Consider the following 18,588-nt stretch of genomic DNA (forward strand, 5'->3'; position numbering starts at 1 on the left):
CCCACGCCAGCGAAAAAAAAGGTCACCAAGGGAAAACAGGCAGGCCGAGGGGGGTCCCACGTACGGGTCACCCCCCAGCCCCTTCCAGGAGAAGGGGGTGCCCCCCCCGGGGAATAGGACCCAACCCTAAACCGCTGCGTCGCCGGCCCCCCCAAAATCTCCACCTGCACCTGGCCCTACCTCTCCACCCTCCGTACCACCCCCCCCCCTCACGTCCCCTTAGCTCGCCTCTCCGATTTGTTAAACTACCTCTCAACCCCCGATCTATCCCACATTTGGGTATTACTAGACATCAAAACAGACGACGACCCCAACCTCACACTTATACCCTCCATCGCAGCCACTATCGCCTCGAACCCACCGCCAGAAGGAGCCTCCTGGACGTGGCAGGAGAGGATTGTGCTTGGGGGGTGGAATGAGAATTACTTGAGCGCGTTGGGGGAGGAGCTCCCTGGTTTCAGGAGGGCGTATATTGGCTTCTCGCTGCTGTATGCAAAGAGGTTTTTGGACGATGAGAAATGGGCGGGGGTGCAGTTTAATCTGTTGCAGCAGGCGGTTGTGGGGCCGGTTGGGAGGGGATTTGTGCAGAGGGTGAGAAGGGCGAGGACAGAGAGGAGGTTGTGGGTCTGGACGGTGAATGATGAACGGTGGATGAGGTGGGCGTGGAGGAAGGGGGTGGATGGGGTTGTGACGGATGAGGTTGGGTTGTTGAAGAGGGTGCTGGATGGGGATGAGGACAGGGGGAGGGGGAAGGGGGTGACGGTGGGGATGTATATCAAGGCGGCGATGATACAGGCTTTGACGTTGGTTTTGGTGGTGGTTATATGGGGAAGGTTGAGGAAGGTGGGGAGGGTAATTGGGGGGGAGGTGAAGAGGGAGCAGGCGAAGGGGAAGAATTGATTTGAAAGGTGGTTTGTCAAGAGTTTGTGCTGGAAAGGGTGTCCATTCTGGGGGTGGGGCATATAACAAGGATACTTATCTGGGACCGGCGGGCTGGTTTCTTTGCGGGGGCCATCACAGCCCTATTGACCCGTAAACAGGGCGTGATGGATACGTTTGTTTCGAGATGGGAGGGTCAGGGAGTTTTATGAGGATAATTCAGTAGTCATAGCGTGCGGGAGCAGGGGATCGTGTGGGCGGTTATGGAGATTCGGGGTTGGGTGGGATTCCATTGATTAGTTATGATACGGAGCTGTACACAGCGAGTGTTTCCAGTCCTCCAACGTTGTTTTGTGTTGGAGGCCATCCTGATAGATGTAATCTTTAATCTCATCTATTGAACCATCAAGGTGTCTGAGCAGGGGCGAGTGACAGCATGCTGAAACTGAGCGGTGACTTAGACAGGCAGTGTTGGCAGCCTTGCTTCAAAGAAATAAGATGGAATGGTTTCAACAATGGTGTATAACAAACGCAAAAGGCGGACACTTTCCATTCGAGTCTCAGGTGTCCAAGGTTCAAGTAGAAAAGCGCAGCCATTCCTGCTACATTTTACCAGTGGACATCAAAAAGAAGCCATTCACGAACCCAGCCCCTATTTTGACCATCACTCGAATCTTGTAATATTCTCTAACTTAGTTTCCCAACATGAAACCGTTCTCCTTTTCGAGGGGTCCCAGAACGCAAACATGCATTGCGAAGTCTACGACCTCTGACGAGAAGCTGTGCGGGTTGCCTGCGGTGGAAGAGGGAAGTCTTTGCCGCAACCATAGATGGTAAGTCGCCGTATTGCAATCCCCGGATCGCTGCAGAAAGGCCTTGCTACTAACAACCTTCAGTGCCTTCAGGAGAACAGACAAGAATGTCGACGGTGGCCGTTGCGCTCGGGAGATCCCCTGGTACCGGTGTTATTGCAGAGCTCATCAGTACCAGGTGTACAAGAACATGCAAGTGAAGGATGAGCTGGATCGCGGTGCTCGAGCTCAGCAAGCAGACGAGGCCCCGGGTCGTACAGCTAAGCAAACGAACGACGAGCGTAATCGCATATTCACCCCCCTGAAAAGCCACTTAGATCGCATATTTTCCCCCTTAGAAATCCACTTAACGGACGAGGAGCGAATGCGGGGATTTCGCTCGCAAATCTTGGGGGGCTGGAATCGCCCAGCTCAGGGTCAACAAACTCATGAGGGGCTGAGAGAAGTTTGCCTCCGCTGTTTCTTGGACAAGGCCCTCGATATATCCATCACAGGGGCCCCGCACCTTATCCTTCCTTGATCACGACTGTGGTCAGCACTGTGAGAGAACTGGCAAGAATCAAGTGATATTTCCTCGTGCGCAGAAAAAGAGGCAGTCAGTCAGAACCCGGTGGTCGAGAAGCCCGTTATGGGAGCCGGTATTGTCTGGAGCATGACAACAGGTCGACATACAGTCTGTAGGGGCGAGTAAGAAGCAGCAACAAGTCGACCTTATCTTGTACATAGAATATAGCTGGACGCTGAGCTGGGTGGGATCGGAAATGAGAACAGTTGATAGAGCCAGCAGAAACCAGGTCTTGTTGAGATATCCTCATGGAATGTATACATGCAGTACGGATGTTGGCACCTGATGAGAGCGACACGCAATGAATGGGCCATGACTGGAATATAGAGGATAAATCGCTAGTTAATATCCAGAGATTGTACGCTGCCGCTGAACAGAATCACACAGCTCAGGTCAAGACCGGCTATTGTAGTCCAGACAATTCCGCGCACCTGATGGATGGCTCCAGTGCATGCTGCTGCTAGGTATGACAGGTATCAGTTATGGCCAGGCTCGATGCAAACAACTTCAATCACCATTTTCAACTCAACCACGATCATGAGCTCAAGTCTCACCAGCCACAATCACACATGTATAAATAGATCGTCACATCGCAGTTCGGACGAATTCCAGAACCCGGCCCGCCAGCTCCCGCTGCAGCGCCTTCCCGCACCGCCCCACTCCAAATCCCCCCTAAAAGAGCTTATCTCCGGGTGACGAGCCAAGGCGGCGGGCTGCTGACGTAGCTGGCCACAGCGGTTCTTCATCTCAGGTGCCGACAGCCTTCATGAGACACCTCGGATTTTGGAACCCGCATCCGGCCGCGTCACTTCTGTTTTAATACAAAACAACAACGATCTGTCATTTTGCTTTATTTGCTTGATATCGCTCTCTTGTCCTTTTTTTGTTGCAGATCGACCTTGAATTTCTGATAATAGCTCCAAGCCATGGACGAGTACTCGGGCGGAACACCGGAAGCTGACCATCTCTGCGTCTTGGTCCACGGGGTATGTCATGTCAATGGCGCATTAGCCTCAAGTCAAATCAGCTGCTAATTTTTGTTGCGCAGCTATGGGGAAACCCAAACCACATGAAAAACGTCGCCAAAGCCCTTCGCGATCAATTTCCCCCAAATAAGCTGCGTATCCTCGTCGCAAAGCGCAACAGCGGCTCCTTTACCTACGATGGGATCGAACTCGGTGGCGAGCGCGTGTGTTTGGAGATCGAGGAGGAGCTGGCGTTGATCAAGAGCAAGGGTGGAAATATCAAGAAGATAAGCATCGCTGGCTACTCGTTAGGTGGACTTGTCGCAAGATATGCCATCGGGCTGCTTCATGCGCGGGGTGTTCTGGATGACCTCGAGTGCAAAGTATGATGGCCAGCCACCTCGATTGATGCAACCGACCCAATGCTAACCTGATCCCTAGAATTTCACAGCTTTCGCGAGCCCTTTCCTGGGAGTACGAGCCCCTTTGCGAGGTTGGTCAGACAGGATATGGAACAGCCTGGGCGCACGAGCACTCTGCATGTCTGGGAGGCAACTCTTTGGCATTGACGAATTCCGTGACACGGGCAAGCCTCTTGTTGCTGTTCTCGCAGATCCAAAGTCGATCTTCATGGCCGGTCTGGCCCGATTTCAACGACGCACGCTCTACACCAACATTGTAAATGACAGAAGCGCCGTTCATTACACGACGGGGATCACGAAAACAGATCCATATGTGGACATGTCAAAAATCAAGACCAACCCTTTACCAGGCTACGACGGTGTCATTCTTGATCCAAAAAACCCAGTATCCCCCGCCGCGCCCAGAGACCCAGAACCGCTGATGCAATCAGTCGAGAAGTGGGCAAAGCGAGTCCCAATCATCGCGACAATAGTTGTCTTCGTCCCCGTTGCGCTGCTAGCCTTCTTCACCAACGCCGCCATCCAAACAGTCCGCTCGTCTCAGCGTGTAAAACTCCACGAGAGTGGAATGGCTGGTATCAAAATAGAAGGCTACAGAGTCAACCTCTGGATCAAGGAAATGCGCGAAGCTGTCGAGGACACCTACGAGAACATCAATAACTCGCAAAATCAACAATACTTGGGACTGTCGGAGGATGACGATGACAACAGCTCGGAAGATAGGCACCTGCTTTCGCTGGAGAGGAAACAGTCGCACCCGTATTTCCCTACGTTGGCGCTGGCACCGTATCAGTTTTCTGCTATTCAGGCGTTGGATAAGCTTGGGTGGAGAAAATATCCGGTTTGGATACACAATGCGAGGCATAGTCATGCGGCGATCATTGTGAGGATGGATAAGAAGGGGTTTGAGGAGGGGTGGGTTGTTTTGAGGCATTGGGCGAGGGATGAATTTTTGGCTTGAGGAGAGAATACCCAGGTGGAATTTTGAATTGGTTTTTTTGTTTGGGATATTTAATGGTATAGATAGTGGGAGTTTGAGAGGTAGTATTGTTTTAGCGATGTTTGGAGAAAGGTTGGATATATATTACTTAGAGATTCTTTTGTTGGGTATGTTTTTTATTGTGTCATACCCATCAGTAGAAACACGCTTCTATTTTCTTGCATGCAAGTCTCTCAGCAATGATCGGGGTGGGTGGGGGGTGGGGGGTGGAAGGCTGTTTGCGCAGAAGGTTGTTGGGTTTGTTTATATGAGAGTGTTGTAAGTTGGCACAGATACCACTAAACTAAGAATAAATAATGATTGAAGATGTAATACAGTTTTGCTTGTGATGATGTTTGTCGAGGCTCAGATGAGGGCCTGACAATACAGAAGTCGATGCGATGAATCCTCGAGGAGTCGAGATGACGTTAATAATACAACAAGACGAACATCGGTCAGTCTCGGTTAGAGCACCTTTATAAGCATCTTTCTTATCTTGCAATAAAACGAACCGCTTTAGTAACCCACCACTAAAGGAACGAATCACGGCGTTATCCCTGAGAAGCTGTCTCAAGGAAGAAATCTGGCCCTCCTCTAACACCCCAAGCATGCATCCTCAGTCTCCTAAGCACGCATCAGCCATGGTCCAGAGCCAGACATACGAAATAAGAGGCGGACCCATGTTCTTCCATTCGGTTATTGCCATAAGTTAATCTGAGAGACAGAACCGGACAAAGTAAGCTTCGGTGTGCCTAGGGGCGGGTGAGCGAGAGACAGAAAGAAGTTTTCATTGAAATCCTCAACACCACTCCGCACTTCGCTAGGTAAGGTAACGCAGGGTGAATGTGTCTCTGGACAGGTTATCCTGTTTACCGACCGGTTTATCATATCGAGCACATGCAACCGCAGGTGGTGGGAATGAAGCGCAAGTGGTGATGAAAGTTGGAGTTGCTCCACTTATCTTTAGAGTTTGATAAAGTCGACGTCAAGTTGGGATGAAGACGATATCGGTCGGAGTTGGGGGATAAAGGTGAGAAAATATGGGGAAGGGGGATGATAAGTGAATATATGGGATGTTGCCCCCGAGGACGTCTCATGACTACCCTAACCCCCTTGACGTTGGTGGTCGCTTCCAAATTACTGACAAGACAAGGGAAGTACTCGGTTTGAGTTTTTTAAGGGTTATCTTAGTTCGAGAATATCAGTCTCTATAACTAGAAATAATAGATTTGGAGGAATGAGAGATTAAAGTAAATACTTGTAAAGATGAAAAGTGTTGAGAGGAGGGATTTTGATTTAGGGGGTTATATACATTGCGACATCTTCTAGACAGGATCAACACGAAGTCCTCCATACCAAAAAGTGTTCCCAATTTGGATAATTAACGCAACAGTGAAGGATTACTGAAGAGGATTGGCCAACATTTTGTTTTCTCTCACCATTCAGTCTCCCCCAGAATCACTCGAGCAACTGGTCTTATCTTACATAAGTATCAATAAAAAAATCACTAGCTTATGCAGCTTGTGCGACGCTGCCCTGACCAGCGCACACCACCTGCCGCATAGCATTGCGCTGTTGTCGCATCGAAATCGTGAACTCAACCCCACTCCCCCACCCAGTAAGATTCCCGCTGTTGCAGATCGCCACGTGGGCTTAACGCTAGACCTCTCTGGCACTAGCGCCAGCAAACACTCCGAACCCAACAGCTTGGTGCAGATTTGCGCCACTTTTTCTCGGCCAATCAGAAAACAGCCAAGAAGCACAAGAGCTCCCTCAATTTAACAACCTCAACGCGTCTCCAATTCACCGTTGTGGCTGCAGCTTGTTCACGGCTTCAACTTGGCAACCAAACCACCACCACCACCACCAACAACAACAACAACAACAACAACAGTTGTAAAAATGAGGACGTCGCGCGTGGCTAGGGAGACCACACGGCTCTTTGAGACTGCGGCCTCGACTTCAACACCGCTCCGGCGATCATCCAGAACCTCGACTTTGGCCGCGCGATTCTCTTACAATACCAACGCCAGCCCCAGCGCAGCTATGACAAAGGTCGAAGAAAGCGACGTCGAAGTCGACGATGACGTCAAACTATCCCTTGGTTCAGATATTGAAGATGCGATCACGACAACCAGGGCGGCCAAGCGCCGGCGCACCGCGACCACCGCAGTCACCACACAAACCATCAACTCTTCGCCTCACCGGCGAACCACCAGAGTAAAGGCAGAGCGCACGGCTGTCAAATCTGAAGCCGGCTCCGATTCCGACTTTCTCTCTTCCCTCTCCGACAACGAGGACATCAAGACCGCCATCAAGGAAGAGTCCAAGGCCGTCGTGCCCCGCGGCCGCGCTCGAAAACCAGCCCGCCGAGTCACCTCCCCGTCCGGCACGACCACCATAACCCCACCTTCCGATTGGGAGGAGGTTTACAATCTCGTCAAAGAGATGCGTATCAACGGCCCAGCCGCCAATGCCGCGGTTGATACAATGGGCTGTGAGCGCCTTGCCGACCCCTCCTCTACAGTCAAAGACCGCCGCTTTCACACACTTGTTGCGTTGATGCTTTCCTCCCAAACCAAGGATACCGTCAATGCTGAAGCGATGAAGCGTCTTCATACCGAACTCCCGCCGTTCGAGCCTGGTGCACCAGCTGGTTTGAACCTCAATAACATGCTCCACTGCCCCCCTGCCGTTCTGAACGAGCTCATTGGCAAAGTCGGCTTTCACAATAACAAGACAAAGTACCTACTTCAAACGGCGCAGATTTTGAAGGACAAGTTCAACGGGGATATCCCGCCTACGATTGAGGGGTTGGTGTCACTGCCAGGTGTAGGGCCCAAGATGGCGCACTTGTGCATGAGTGCCGAGAATGGATGGAACAGAGTGGAGGGCATTGGTGTTGATGTTCACGTTCACCGGATCACGAACTACTGGGGGTGGAATGGACCTAAAGAGACTAAGACACCAGAGGAGACGAGAATGGCGCTGCAGAGCTGGTTGCCCAAGGACAAGTGGAAGGAGATCAACTGGTTGTTGGTTGGACTAGGGCAGAGTGTCTGCTTGCCCGTTGGGAGAAGATGTGGAGACTGTGAGGTTGGATTGAAGGGGCTGTGCAAGGCGGCGGATAGGAAGAAGGTGAACGAGGGAAAGAAGAGAAGGGAGGGGGTAAGGAAGGAGGAGGAGTTGGTTGAGAAGATTGAGATCAAGGGGGATGATGAGGGTGGAACGGCGGCTAAGAGAGAGCAGCAAAGGGTGGTCAAAATGGAGGTTGTGGATGAGGGGATGCCCCCGCCGCCGAGCGATACCCAACCCGAGCCGACGCCACAACCTGATCCCGAGTCGAACGTTGCCATCCCCTCCGTCGAGCAGGACGTTAAGCCCATCATCAAGGATGAAGAGGATGTTGAGATGGCGCGCAGCGTACCTGTCAAAACTGACGGCGATGATCTCGATGAGGACATGGTCAAGAAAGAGGAGGAGGATGCCGTCAGAATCAATCAGTCGAGCCACCAACCCGAGGACGTCGAAATGAGCGATAGCCCCGAGGTCAAAGTGGGGATCAAGCCCGAGCCCCGAAGACGTCGTCGTATCCCCGCTGCGATCCCCTCCCGAGGCCAATCTGAAGACCCCCCATTGGAGGAATCCGATGCCGAAGTCAAGGTCGAGGTAAAGCCCGAACTCCTCACACGCCGAGTCCGCATCCCGGCTCACATACCTTCTAGCCACGAGCCCGAGGTCAAGGTCGAAGTCAAGACTGACTTTGACAGAAGAGTCCGCATTCCGGCTCGTGTTCCCGCTGGGAATGAGTGTGACGATGAGGAGGCCGAGGTCAAAACCGAGATTAAGCCTGAACCGTTTCCCCGACGAGCTCGCATCCCTGCCCATATCCCAGAGCGGGAATCATCGCCCGAGGTTAAAGTTGAGGTGAAGACGGAACCTACTCGAAGACGGGCTAGGATTCCGGCGCGTGTTTCTGGGAGAAGTGAGGAGGTGAAGGGCGAACCGGATGTTAAAGAGGAGGATTCTTAGTATGAGTCTGACTATGACTTTCGGTTTGCCTCTAGCCCCGACTTGGACTCTGATGAAGATGGGGATGAGCAAAAGCCGGTCATCAAAGATGAGGATCTCGGCTTCGATGACGATGAGCAGAAGCCAGTCATCAAGGATGAGAATACCGACTCGGGCTACGTCTTTGCCGCTCACTTTGAAGAAGAGTTGCCCTCTGTCAAAGATGAGGACTCTGACTCGGGCTATGGATTTGGCTCGCTTGATGATGAGATCAGTTCAATTAAGGACGAAGACTCTGGTTTCGACGATGGTTTCGACCCACTCTCTGATGAAGATGTGGTTTCCATCAAGGAAGACTGCGATTACGATTCTGATTTTGAGATTGGGGAGGTGTTTAGAGCTGATGCCCTTGCGTCTGACCATGGTTCTGATGATGAGATAATGGAGGAAGGCTCCGACTACGACGACCTAATGGATGCCTCGGACGACAGCGAGATAAAATTAGAAGACTCCGACGACGACGACGAGATTAAGGAGGAGGGATCCGGCCGCGAGATTAAGGCTGAGGACTCTGACGACGACGAGATAAAGGAGGAAGAGTCTGACAACAACAACAACAACAACAACAACAACAACAACAACAACAACAACAACAACAACAACAACAACACCACCAACAACGCCCCATCTATCAAGGAAGAATACGACTGCAGCTCCGACTACGGAAACGAGCGGTCTTTCAGAGCGGATGGTCTTGCTTCCGACTACAGCTCTAGCTCTGACGAGGAGGATATCAAGTCGGAGTATTCTTCTGACCACGGATTAGACCGAGAAGACGACCTCGTCGACGATCACATTGAAGATGATGGAAACTTCCCAGATCCACCCAACGCGACTGGCTCCCAGTCTAACTCTGCCGATGCCGAAGATGAACACGAACGTACCGTCTTTGAGAATTTAACTGCCAGCGAAGAGAAGGTTCATGGGTTACCCTTCTCATACCATAACCATCAGTTGACCGTGGCGGCCGCAGCCAGGGATCGTTACGATTTTCTCGGGTCATTCCCAGGGTATCACGAGTTGGACGCGGCGACCTCGGTGAGGATTCGGGGAGACTTGCCCAGATTTCCGTTCTTGGACGGACATGGCGAGCGGCCTCTGTGTGCTGAGGATGATGGGTTGTGGGACGTGCTTGCCGGGGAGGAGGATGACTGGCGGTTTGAGCAGGATGGTTTAATGGGGGGTGATGTGCTTGATGACTCTGTTTGGGATGAGTTTGGTGGGGAGGATGAGGTGGGGAGGTATGAGGAGGAGTATTTGGGGGTGCAGATGGTTGGGGAGTTCGAGGGGATTTATGTTGAGGATGGGGTCACGGATGCGTTTGGGCTGGGGTGTGAGGGTGGGGAGGGGGATTTTGAGGATGAGGAAGATGAGATTTATTGATTTGTTGTTTGCGAGTTTGTAATATACTGGGGGTAGTCGTGATTTTAAGCGGTTGGGTGTAAATCACGAAATACCAAACACAAACCCACTACCCTCGGCATTCAAGAATGGGATACTGTAAATCACTGTCACTGATACTACCGTATCACACAGTTTCGCTTCTAGAAAATAGATTCCACATGCTAGTGATTATTCAAAACGGTAATGAACTATCGATCTTGCCGAGTAGTCCTGGATATGGCTTACCCCCGGTATCCCCCACCCAAACTTCCTCCCCCTATCTCTCTTCACCGAATCTGACCCGGCAGATAAATAACTCTGAGTTGCTGTTACTGTCGTTGCCTTGTCCCGGACCCACCAACAAGCGGTGTTTATTGTCACCAATCTCGTGTGCAAACAGATACTCGCAAAAACTGTTTACCGTCTGCGAACGCCATGCTTCGGCTTGCTGTGCGTGGATCCCGGGCAGCCAGCGAGATCTGACCTCCTGCTAACCATAACAGATGCTCGAGCGTCTCCGCGAATTTGACCATCGATTGAAGTGGTGGCAACGTCTTATGCCAGCTAAGCAGCTTGGGATGTCCTTTTTTGATAGCTACCATGGTGGGATCATGGGTCTGAAATTTCATGCTGTTTGCGGTTGGTTGGGAAAGCTGGAAGGAAATGACAACGCTGGGTTTGATGGAAAAGGCATTCGAGACTGCTACCGTAAACGGGACCTGACCTCTGACAAAGCGGGCGGTCGGCCGGCTTTCGAACGGTCGTCATCGTGGGCGCAAGAGCGACATGGTGTCCGGTGCCACTCTGATCTTCCCTTGGGATCGGTGAGCAGATCAGTGAAGGGGGGGAATTCCGAGTATTCTGTTGCGAGCCTTGGCCGCCGCTCTCGCGCCTGCGCGCGCAGGCGAAGCTGTCGTCAACCCCTAATAAGAGTTTGATTAGTCACTGGGAAGATGATGCACCAAAAAGTTGTTCTAATCGACAAGTTTGATATCATAAAGAGACAGCAAAGCTGGGAGGAATGTGATCATATTACTCGGTATTCTCAAAGTTTATAACAGTACCCCTGGTCCAGTTTACAGCAGGATATCCTTAAATTGATATAGTCTTCGAAGCCCGAGAAGCTTGTTATAAATCATAGACCAAACACTTCTTCATCCGTAACCACAACAGAGGCCTGCACACATAGTCATCACCAAGCAACAACAACAACAAACTACCAAAATCTGGATCTTGTTTGTTGTCAAAATCCAAATATGACTTTCATCTAGGGTCCACGACATCCTCACCCCAGTGGATAACTCCCCCCCGACCCACCAGCCCAATCGCCATTGTGACCTCCATGATACGATACCCCAGCTTTTAGTTCCGCATACCCTACATGCGTGGGCCGGTGGGTCACCCAACTACCTATCTAGGCTGACGCTTGCTTGCTTGCGTGGTCATTCCAGGAAAAAAAGAGAGTCATGTTTCCGCAGATACGATATCGGAGCTATTCGGAAAGACGACATCGTGCTCTGTCGTCAACTTGTCGTCATTAGCAACCCTCCAATTTCGTCACCCATGGCGAAAAAGCCACCAACACTATTGAGCATCTAGTTTGTTTTGTTTGCGAGTTTTTATTTTATTTGTTTGTTTGGTCAACTCGTCTTCCAAACGAGCCAACGTAAAAAAGGTGTACTTGTAAATGTCCATCCATCCATAGCCATGATTCTCAGCTGCACGCCACCTCTCGGCGCGGCTGCCAAACAAACCCATTTATCCCCCTCCTGTCTTGCGCCGTGACGCCTTGCCAAATTCCGGAAAAGTCAGAAAAAAAATTATGCTCGAGGAGTGGTTTCGTTTTTGCCGAAGAGCCGCCCTCTTGCCCCCATCTGAAATGGGGGCGATGTGAATCAGAGGTTGTAAGATATATACTGTGTGTGGCGTTGGGACGATATGCTTGGTGCAAGCCACGTCGAGTCTTGGGTATTCGCAAAGATGAACCTAGGTATCATCATCGCAAAAAAAAAAAAAAACAGACCAAGCTGATTTGGATCACTTTTTCCCTACTACCGGAAAAAAGGACCGGACGGCTTCGCTATGTGTGATGGACGATGGGCGCATGCTTGCTCGATAGATAACAAGGTCGCAAAGGAGGCGAAGAGAAGCGAGCCGAGTCACGACTGCACCATCGGCGGCATTGGACGAACAGGGATGGCCGATCGTCGGTGTCGTCGGGAAGAACAGCGAGAACGTTTATACACCCCTGATGACTTGGGTTCTTTCTTTGTTGAGCTGCATCGCGTTTTGCTCGAAGGCTTCCTTTTTGCACTGATTGGGGGAGAAGAAGAAGAGGTGTTAGCGAACATGTCTTCTTGTTCCGAGAGCACATCCGATAACCCCACGAGCCACCACTGAGATGGGTCGAAACTTACGTCCTCCAGGCCCTGGCACTTGTGGTCTTCTAGCAGACGGTGGTTGCTGCAATAGTGTCCGCCGCAGAAAGCGCAGTCGCCGGAAATGCGTTGGGCGACAGCCTTGCAGTCGGTGAGCGAGCATCTGACCTTCTTGGGCATGTTGGGCGGTGTTGATTATTGGTCGAGTGTGAATGATGCCAGTGTCGAATAATGAAAAAAGAAGAATCGAGGAGAGGAAAGCGGCTCGGAGGCGGAAAGAGGGAAGGGGGTGGCTGGTTTATAACAAGAGAGAGAGATGGCCTGTCAGACTTGTTGAACAACACACAGATCTCACGTGGTGAAAGTTCGCGAACCAGGGCAGGGGAATGGTGGCTAAACTAGCAGACAAGCGCAATTGGAAATAGTTGGAAACCGTTCGACTTGACCAGGCCGAGAACCAAGGACCAAGGACGGACCGTGGTGAATGGTGAGGCAGGCGGGCGGGCAGTGGGCAGCGGGCAGCGGGCAGCGAGTGAGCAGCGAGGTACAAGTGACTTGGCCGTCGATGACGGCAGGGGAGGCGAGGCCGGTCCCACCCAATGGATTATGGAAGGCAGGGCGGTGCTTGCGTGGTCGGGTCCGCCGTTTGTAATCCAAGAGATCCACCCACCTGTTCTCCGGAGTTTGATCGCAAGGAGCACAGTCGGAGTCGGTGATGGCAAAGCAACAAGTAAGTAGTCACTTGGTTCATGTCCATCACCACCTGTCGCAGACGGGATTTTCCTAGCGAGTGTTGCCTCTAGAGCGCCTAGGTGTTTGTCTAAGCGTGCTGAGCTGTTGATAAGCCCGAGAGAAGACGGTAGCCTCGACTCAAGACTTGTCCCGGCCCGGCGTGAGGTATCGGGTACCTGTGGGACCCTCAAGGTTCCTTGTGATGCAGTGGAACGTACCCGAGCTAGGCCCAAGCCAGCGCATCTCACAAAGACAGCCTCTTCCCCAAGACGTCTCTCTCTCGTCTCTCGATAAAGAAGGTCCGTCCACGCGCCAAATGGCCATGTCCATCGGCCACCGGGAATTGCCAGATCTTCCCTCCCTCGGCTGACAGGTTGGGACCATCATCTTCGTCTCCTTATCTTTCCGAGTGAGCACGGCGTTGCATCCCGCGGAACCAAGCAGCAACAACAACAAACAAGTATCTAAATGTCCAATATCTGAGGCCTCATGTCATGGCATATCGCCTCCCTGCTTGCATCTTGCATCCTGCCCCCAGCACCCGGCTATCGCCATGATCCCGGGTTGGGCAGCGGAATGAATCTCCAATGTCTCACGGCGCGCCGGGCTAGACCACGCAGCACTGCAGTAGCAGCTGCAGCCATCAACCACACACCCAAGGTCACACATGTCCTCTTGTTGTTGATGTTGTACATCTTTTGGGTTGGTAGAAGGCCCCTGCGGAAACCGGCCTGGTCACACATCCCGCCCGGAGTCCTGCTCTCGCGGGAACAAAACCTCACCGCCAACCACTCACCCACTCAACCCCATATTAGACCCGACCACAGCGTCAACCCCATTTCGAGCTTTTGCCTGCCGTTCTTTTGCCTCCTTTGGATCAGCGAATTTTCGATGCTCCCATGGTGACTCCAACACCAATAATCTAGTTCCAGGGCCCATCACACAACCCCAGCGAATGACCTCGCACCACGACAGAGCCTAGATTATGGGCTTCGGTTGCAACACCCCAAAACATAACATATGATCAGATATGCCTGTCAGCTCTTTTGATGTCCCCAAGCTCTCAACCTATCTTTTTTTCCTTGCAAAAGATCACCAGTCTCACACAGTCGTCCGTCTCACGCACACTATATCCCATTCTGGATTGTGGCCCCTCCCCTCTCCAAGGATCTCACAGGTCGGGTTGAACTCCGGCGTGCAGGATGCAAGGCCAATCATTTTAGTTTTTTGTTGTAACCAGCATTAACCCAACGGCCTTTTTTGGAGTCGTCCCTTCGGATAATCTACACCCGATCGCAACGACTCGACAGCGGGTAGACGAATCTGTGAACAACTCACATGCAGGTCTCACCTTTTTTTTTCTTTTTTCTGCCTCGTCCACCACGACGACGACGGTTGAGAACACAACAGCATCCCGGGTGTTTCTGTCTTCATGTAGGGGATATTTCACTGCTCATATTTCATCAAACCTCATGGGTTGGGTCTAGACCGTTGTATACCTACCATCCATATCAGATATCATCTTCTCAAAAGCTTACACAAAGGGCCTAGATTGATTTGCCCCATAACCAAGATTTCTTGATCGTCTTACAGAACTTAGATACGAAGCTACCTACCTAGCTGCAAGCCATCAATACGCCAAAATCTCTTCGGGCTTTCCCTCTCACCCAACTTTATGAGGGGCGGCCCCTCCTTCCGGAACGTTACACTACCTAGCCGGACCGGTAACTGTCAAACCGAGTCAGTCAGTCAGCCATGAGGCGAGCGGAAGCTCCTCCGTGATTAAACAAATAAGGGGTCCGTATTTTGTTGAGCAGCACACACCCACCCCCCCCCCCCCCCCCCCGGCGAAAAAAAAAAAAAGGTACCAAATCCGACAAACCCCAAGTCGTGTTGTTGCATACTTACTTCGTATCACGCACCACACCAAGACACAACGTTGGTGGCGGTGGTGTTGTTCCGTTGGCTCTCAAGACGAACTATTTGCTAAAGTCGAGAGTTCGTAATGATGTGCGTTGTTGATTACAAGTCTTTAGGGGTTATGCTCAACCAGAATACATACACAGCAACAACTTCATGTTAAACCAAAACTTTCTCTCCAAGCATCAAGTTTCCACTTACACCTCAGCGCCACTAAACAATAGTTCACTCACGGCACCACGTTCCCACTTACAACAACTTAATAACCTCTCTCACTCACAAACACAAAAATCCCAAGTTGTTTAATCATCTTTTTTTTCTTTCTTATTCTGCCCACAAAGTACGAGTACAAGCCAACGCGAACCATCTCTCTTATTCGTCCATAGTGACAACAGCACGAATGCAATCACCCTGCTTCATAACCTCAAACGCCTCGTTGATCTCGCCCAGCTTCTTGCGGTGGGTAATAAACTCATCCACCTTGAGCTTGCCATCAAGATAATCCTGCACCAGCCCAGGAAGTTGGGACCGGCCCTTGACACCGCCAAAGGCGCTACCCCTCCACACACGACCAGTGACAAGCTGGAACGCTATAGTTTTGAAAAACCACATGTTAGCCATCTAACATCTTGACCCAGTCCCACGGTCATGGGAAGTAGAAGACAGGGGAAAAAAAAAACGGAAAAAAAACTCACGTCTAGTAGCAATCTCCTGCCCCGCCGCCGCAACCCCAATAATGATACTCTGCCCCCACCCCTTATGACATGCCTCCAACGCCGCCCTCATCACATTCACATTCCCCGTGCAGTCAAACGTGTAGTCGCACCCCCCATCCGTAATCTCAATCAGCTTTTCCACCACGCTCTGCCCCTCGGGCAGCTTGGTCGGGTTCACAAAATCCGTCGCCCCAAACTTCCTCGACCACTCTTCCTTGCTCGGGTTCACATCCACAACAATAATCTTCCCCGCCTTGTTCGCCACCGCGCCCTGAATCACGCTCAAGCCCACACACCCCGCCCCAAAGATGGCAACCGAGCTCCCCTCCTCCACATTCGCCGTGATCCTCGCCGCACCGTAACCCGTCGTGATCCCGCACCCCAACAGGCACGTCCTATCCATCGGCGCATCCTGCTGCACCGCGACAACAGAGATGTCAGCCACGACGGTGTACTGCGAGAAAGTCGACGTCCCCATAAAGTGAAGGATATCCTGCCCCCGTGCCCTGAACCGGGAGGTCCCATCAGGCATGACACCTTTCCCTTGGGTGGCACGGATTTTGCCGCAGAGGTTGGTCTTGCCCGACTTGCAAAACTTGCACTCTTTGCACTCGGGCGTGTAGAGGGCCACGACATGGTCGCCCGGCTTGACGTTGGTGACGCCCTCGCCAACGGACTCGACGATGCCGGCGCCCTCGTGGCCGAGGATGACGGGGAAGGCGCCCTCGGGGTCTTTGCCTGAGAGGGTGTAGGCGTCTAAGGGGGCGTTTAGCGACCAACCCTGGTGAGGAAGAAGGAAGGGAACAACAAACCTGTGTGGCAGACACCGGTGTAGGCGATCTTGATTCTGACCTCGTGGGCCTTGGGCGGTGCGACTTCAACGTCCTCGTAGGAGAGCTCCTGGCCGGGGCCCCAGGCGATGGCCGCCTTGCAGGTGATGGTCTGGTGGCGGGGGTGGCATTGTCAGCGGTGTGCTCTCTTGGGAACAACAACAAACAACAACAACAACAACGATAACAACAACCGGGGTTATGAGTTGAAACCTTCATGGTTGAGCGTTGTCGACATGAAGCAAGGGGCTAGGTTGATGATGATGATGATGATGATGATGATGATGATGATGCGGGGTTATAAAGTGATGTCATTTACCTTGCCAGCTGTATCGGACATGTTGACTTGTGTGTGTCTCTTGATATCCTCGACTTTTTGTCTCCGGTTATGAAGATGAAGTGAGAGAGAGAGAAGGTCCAGACAAGAAAAGTTAAAATTAGGAGCTATAAGCCTCCTTTTGTTTGCCTGATTTCCGAATGGTTAATTGACGTCGGCCGTGTTCCCCCTTTGACCCCGCTTGTCGACGAAGGTGGGGTTATTTATCGCGCTGCGCTGTTATGGAGGGGAGGGGCGGGATTTGGATTACGGCAAGGAAACGAAGGGGATTTATCTCTTATTCTTATTCTTTTTTCGATATCAATGATCAATCATGACTGGATAGATCTTGTAGGTGTGTGATTCTTTTTTATCCTTGAGGAGCTTGGCTTATAGCAGGCTCGGTGATTTCACGGCATCTTTTGTATCTTTCACCTTTTATTTGGATTATCACTGCTACAGGAAAAGGTGACGGCTCGGCAGTTCTTTTCGTTTCTGTGCCATTGACTAATAGCAGTCAGTGGTGATGTCGTGATAAAGGCCTTCCGATATCAATCGGTGGAGTAGGTGGGTTTTGGTTTTTGACAGCAGAATATCTGTCAAATTGTATGGTGAGAAATTCCCAATTGGGAAAGATTATGGCATTCAACACAGAGTGGCCCTGTCTGAGTTGAATCTGCGTTGTTACTTGATGACATCTCTTTGGTGGTGTGGTGTTGCTAGCACCGGACCGGACCGCACTTCAATTCGCCGATTCGGAGGGGGCTTCATTTTCCCGCCAGGGGCAGCAACAGTTTACCGCGCTCGCACAACGCAAGTTCAAGGTGACGAAAGCACGGATGTAAAAAGTTCTTAACGCCGGGTTTTATCTTCGGCGTGTGACTCTTTTGCTCGCTGTCGAAGAAGATAGGTCTTCTGGGCGAGAATTCAACGGGCATATGGGCTGTTGTGAATCTTCAGAAACGAAGACGGATGGAATTTTCCGGGGCAAAGGGAACCCCCTGAGTTGATCGTGTGGACAACACGTACATATGCAAGGTGGGAAGATCACCGTTGCAGGGTTGGGTGACGCATGAAAATAGGCTGGATTGTGGTGAGGTTATGCTACCTTCTTTGGTTCTATGCTTGGTCGATGATGAATTGCAGCTTTGGCTTTGAGGCATAGGGTTGCGTTCGACCATCACAAGATCAAATGAGCCACACTTCTAAAGATACCTTCCCTTCCGGGCCATTTTGAAATCTTGAACTCAAACTTCATGGCTAAGGTACTTTTGAAGAGAAGTCCAGACTTCATGAACCTCTCCCACGTGTAATAAAGTGGACCCAGCTCACCTGTCACCATTCTCGCAGCTTACCACCAGCAGCTGCTTATCTCATCACCCCTCAACCTCACTTCACCACCTCACTTTTGGTCTCACTCAAACACAACCGAACAATTCAGACCCTCATTCTCAACATCCATTCAGCCCTACAACAGTAACAAACCCCCCAACACAGCAAAATGAGCGGCGAACCCCCCCCCTCCCCCCTCCCAAGCAAGATGTACAAGAGGGACGTGAACTGGGATTCCGTCTTTATGGCGATGTCATGAATGGTTCGAGTGGTCAGGCTCATGTGATA

General features: G+C 51.5%; 5 protein-coding genes across 5 annotated transcripts in view; 3 read left to right on the forward strand and 2 right to left on the reverse strand.

Annotated features, from left to right (window-relative positions):
• The window catches only part of PODANS_2_2150 (uncharacterized protein), a gene marked incomplete at both ends in the record, with an annotated part of 1,346 nt that extends 446 nt beyond the window's left edge, over positions 1 to 900 (forward strand). The window contains one exon of the mRNA XM_001910926.1: positions 118 to 900. Coding sequence (XP_001910961.1) covers positions 118 to 900 — 783 coding nt within the window. The remainder of the gene's footprint in view (positions 1 to 117) is intronic.
• Positions 901 to 3,182: 2,282 nt separating this feature from the next.
• PODANS_2_2160 (uncharacterized protein) lies at positions 3,183 to 4,604 on the forward strand (the record flags this gene model as incomplete). The annotated part of the gene is made up of 3 exons (XM_001910927.1): positions 3,183 to 3,242; positions 3,305 to 3,604; positions 3,663 to 4,604. The coding sequence occupies 3 exons, from the start codon at positions 3,183 to 3,185 to the stop codon at positions 4,602 to 4,604; spliced, it is 1,302 nt and encodes a 433-aa protein (XP_001910962.1).
• A 1,920-nt stretch (positions 4,605 to 6,524) lies between these two features.
• PODANS_2_2170 (uncharacterized protein) lies at positions 6,525 to 10,076 on the forward strand (the record flags this gene model as incomplete). The annotated part of the gene is made up of 2 exons (XM_001910928.1): positions 6,525 to 8,653; positions 8,690 to 10,076. 2 exons carry the CDS (start codon positions 6,525 to 6,527, stop codon positions 10,074 to 10,076), a joined length of 3,516 nt encoding a protein of 1,171 aa, XP_001910963.1.
• Positions 10,077 to 12,314: 2,238 nt separating this feature from the next.
• PODANS_2_2180 (uncharacterized protein) lies at positions 12,315 to 12,634 on the reverse strand (the record flags this gene model as incomplete). The annotated part of the gene is made up of 2 exons (XM_001910929.1): positions 12,315 to 12,389; positions 12,494 to 12,634. The coding sequence occupies 2 exons, from the start codon at positions 12,632 to 12,634 to the stop codon at positions 12,315 to 12,317; spliced, it is 216 nt and encodes a 71-aa protein (XP_001910964.1).
• Positions 12,635 to 15,478: 2,844 nt separating this feature from the next.
• PODANS_2_2190 (uncharacterized protein) lies at positions 15,479 to 16,992 on the reverse strand (the record flags this gene model as incomplete). Its single annotated transcript, XM_001910930.1, has 4 exons — positions 15,479 to 15,696; positions 15,802 to 16,578; positions 16,635 to 16,764; positions 16,972 to 16,992. 4 exons carry the CDS (start codon positions 16,990 to 16,992, stop codon positions 15,479 to 15,481), a joined length of 1,146 nt encoding a protein of 381 aa, XP_001910965.1.
• Between the last annotated feature and the right edge of the window lie 1,596 nt (positions 16,993 to 18,588).

The sequence above is a fragment of the Podospora anserina genome, chromosome 2, assembly GCF_000226545.1.
Source record: "Podospora anserina S mat+ genomic DNA chromosome 2, supercontig 2".
Lineage (NCBI taxonomy): Eukaryota > Fungi > Ascomycota > Sordariomycetes > Sordariales > Podosporaceae > Podospora > Podospora anserina.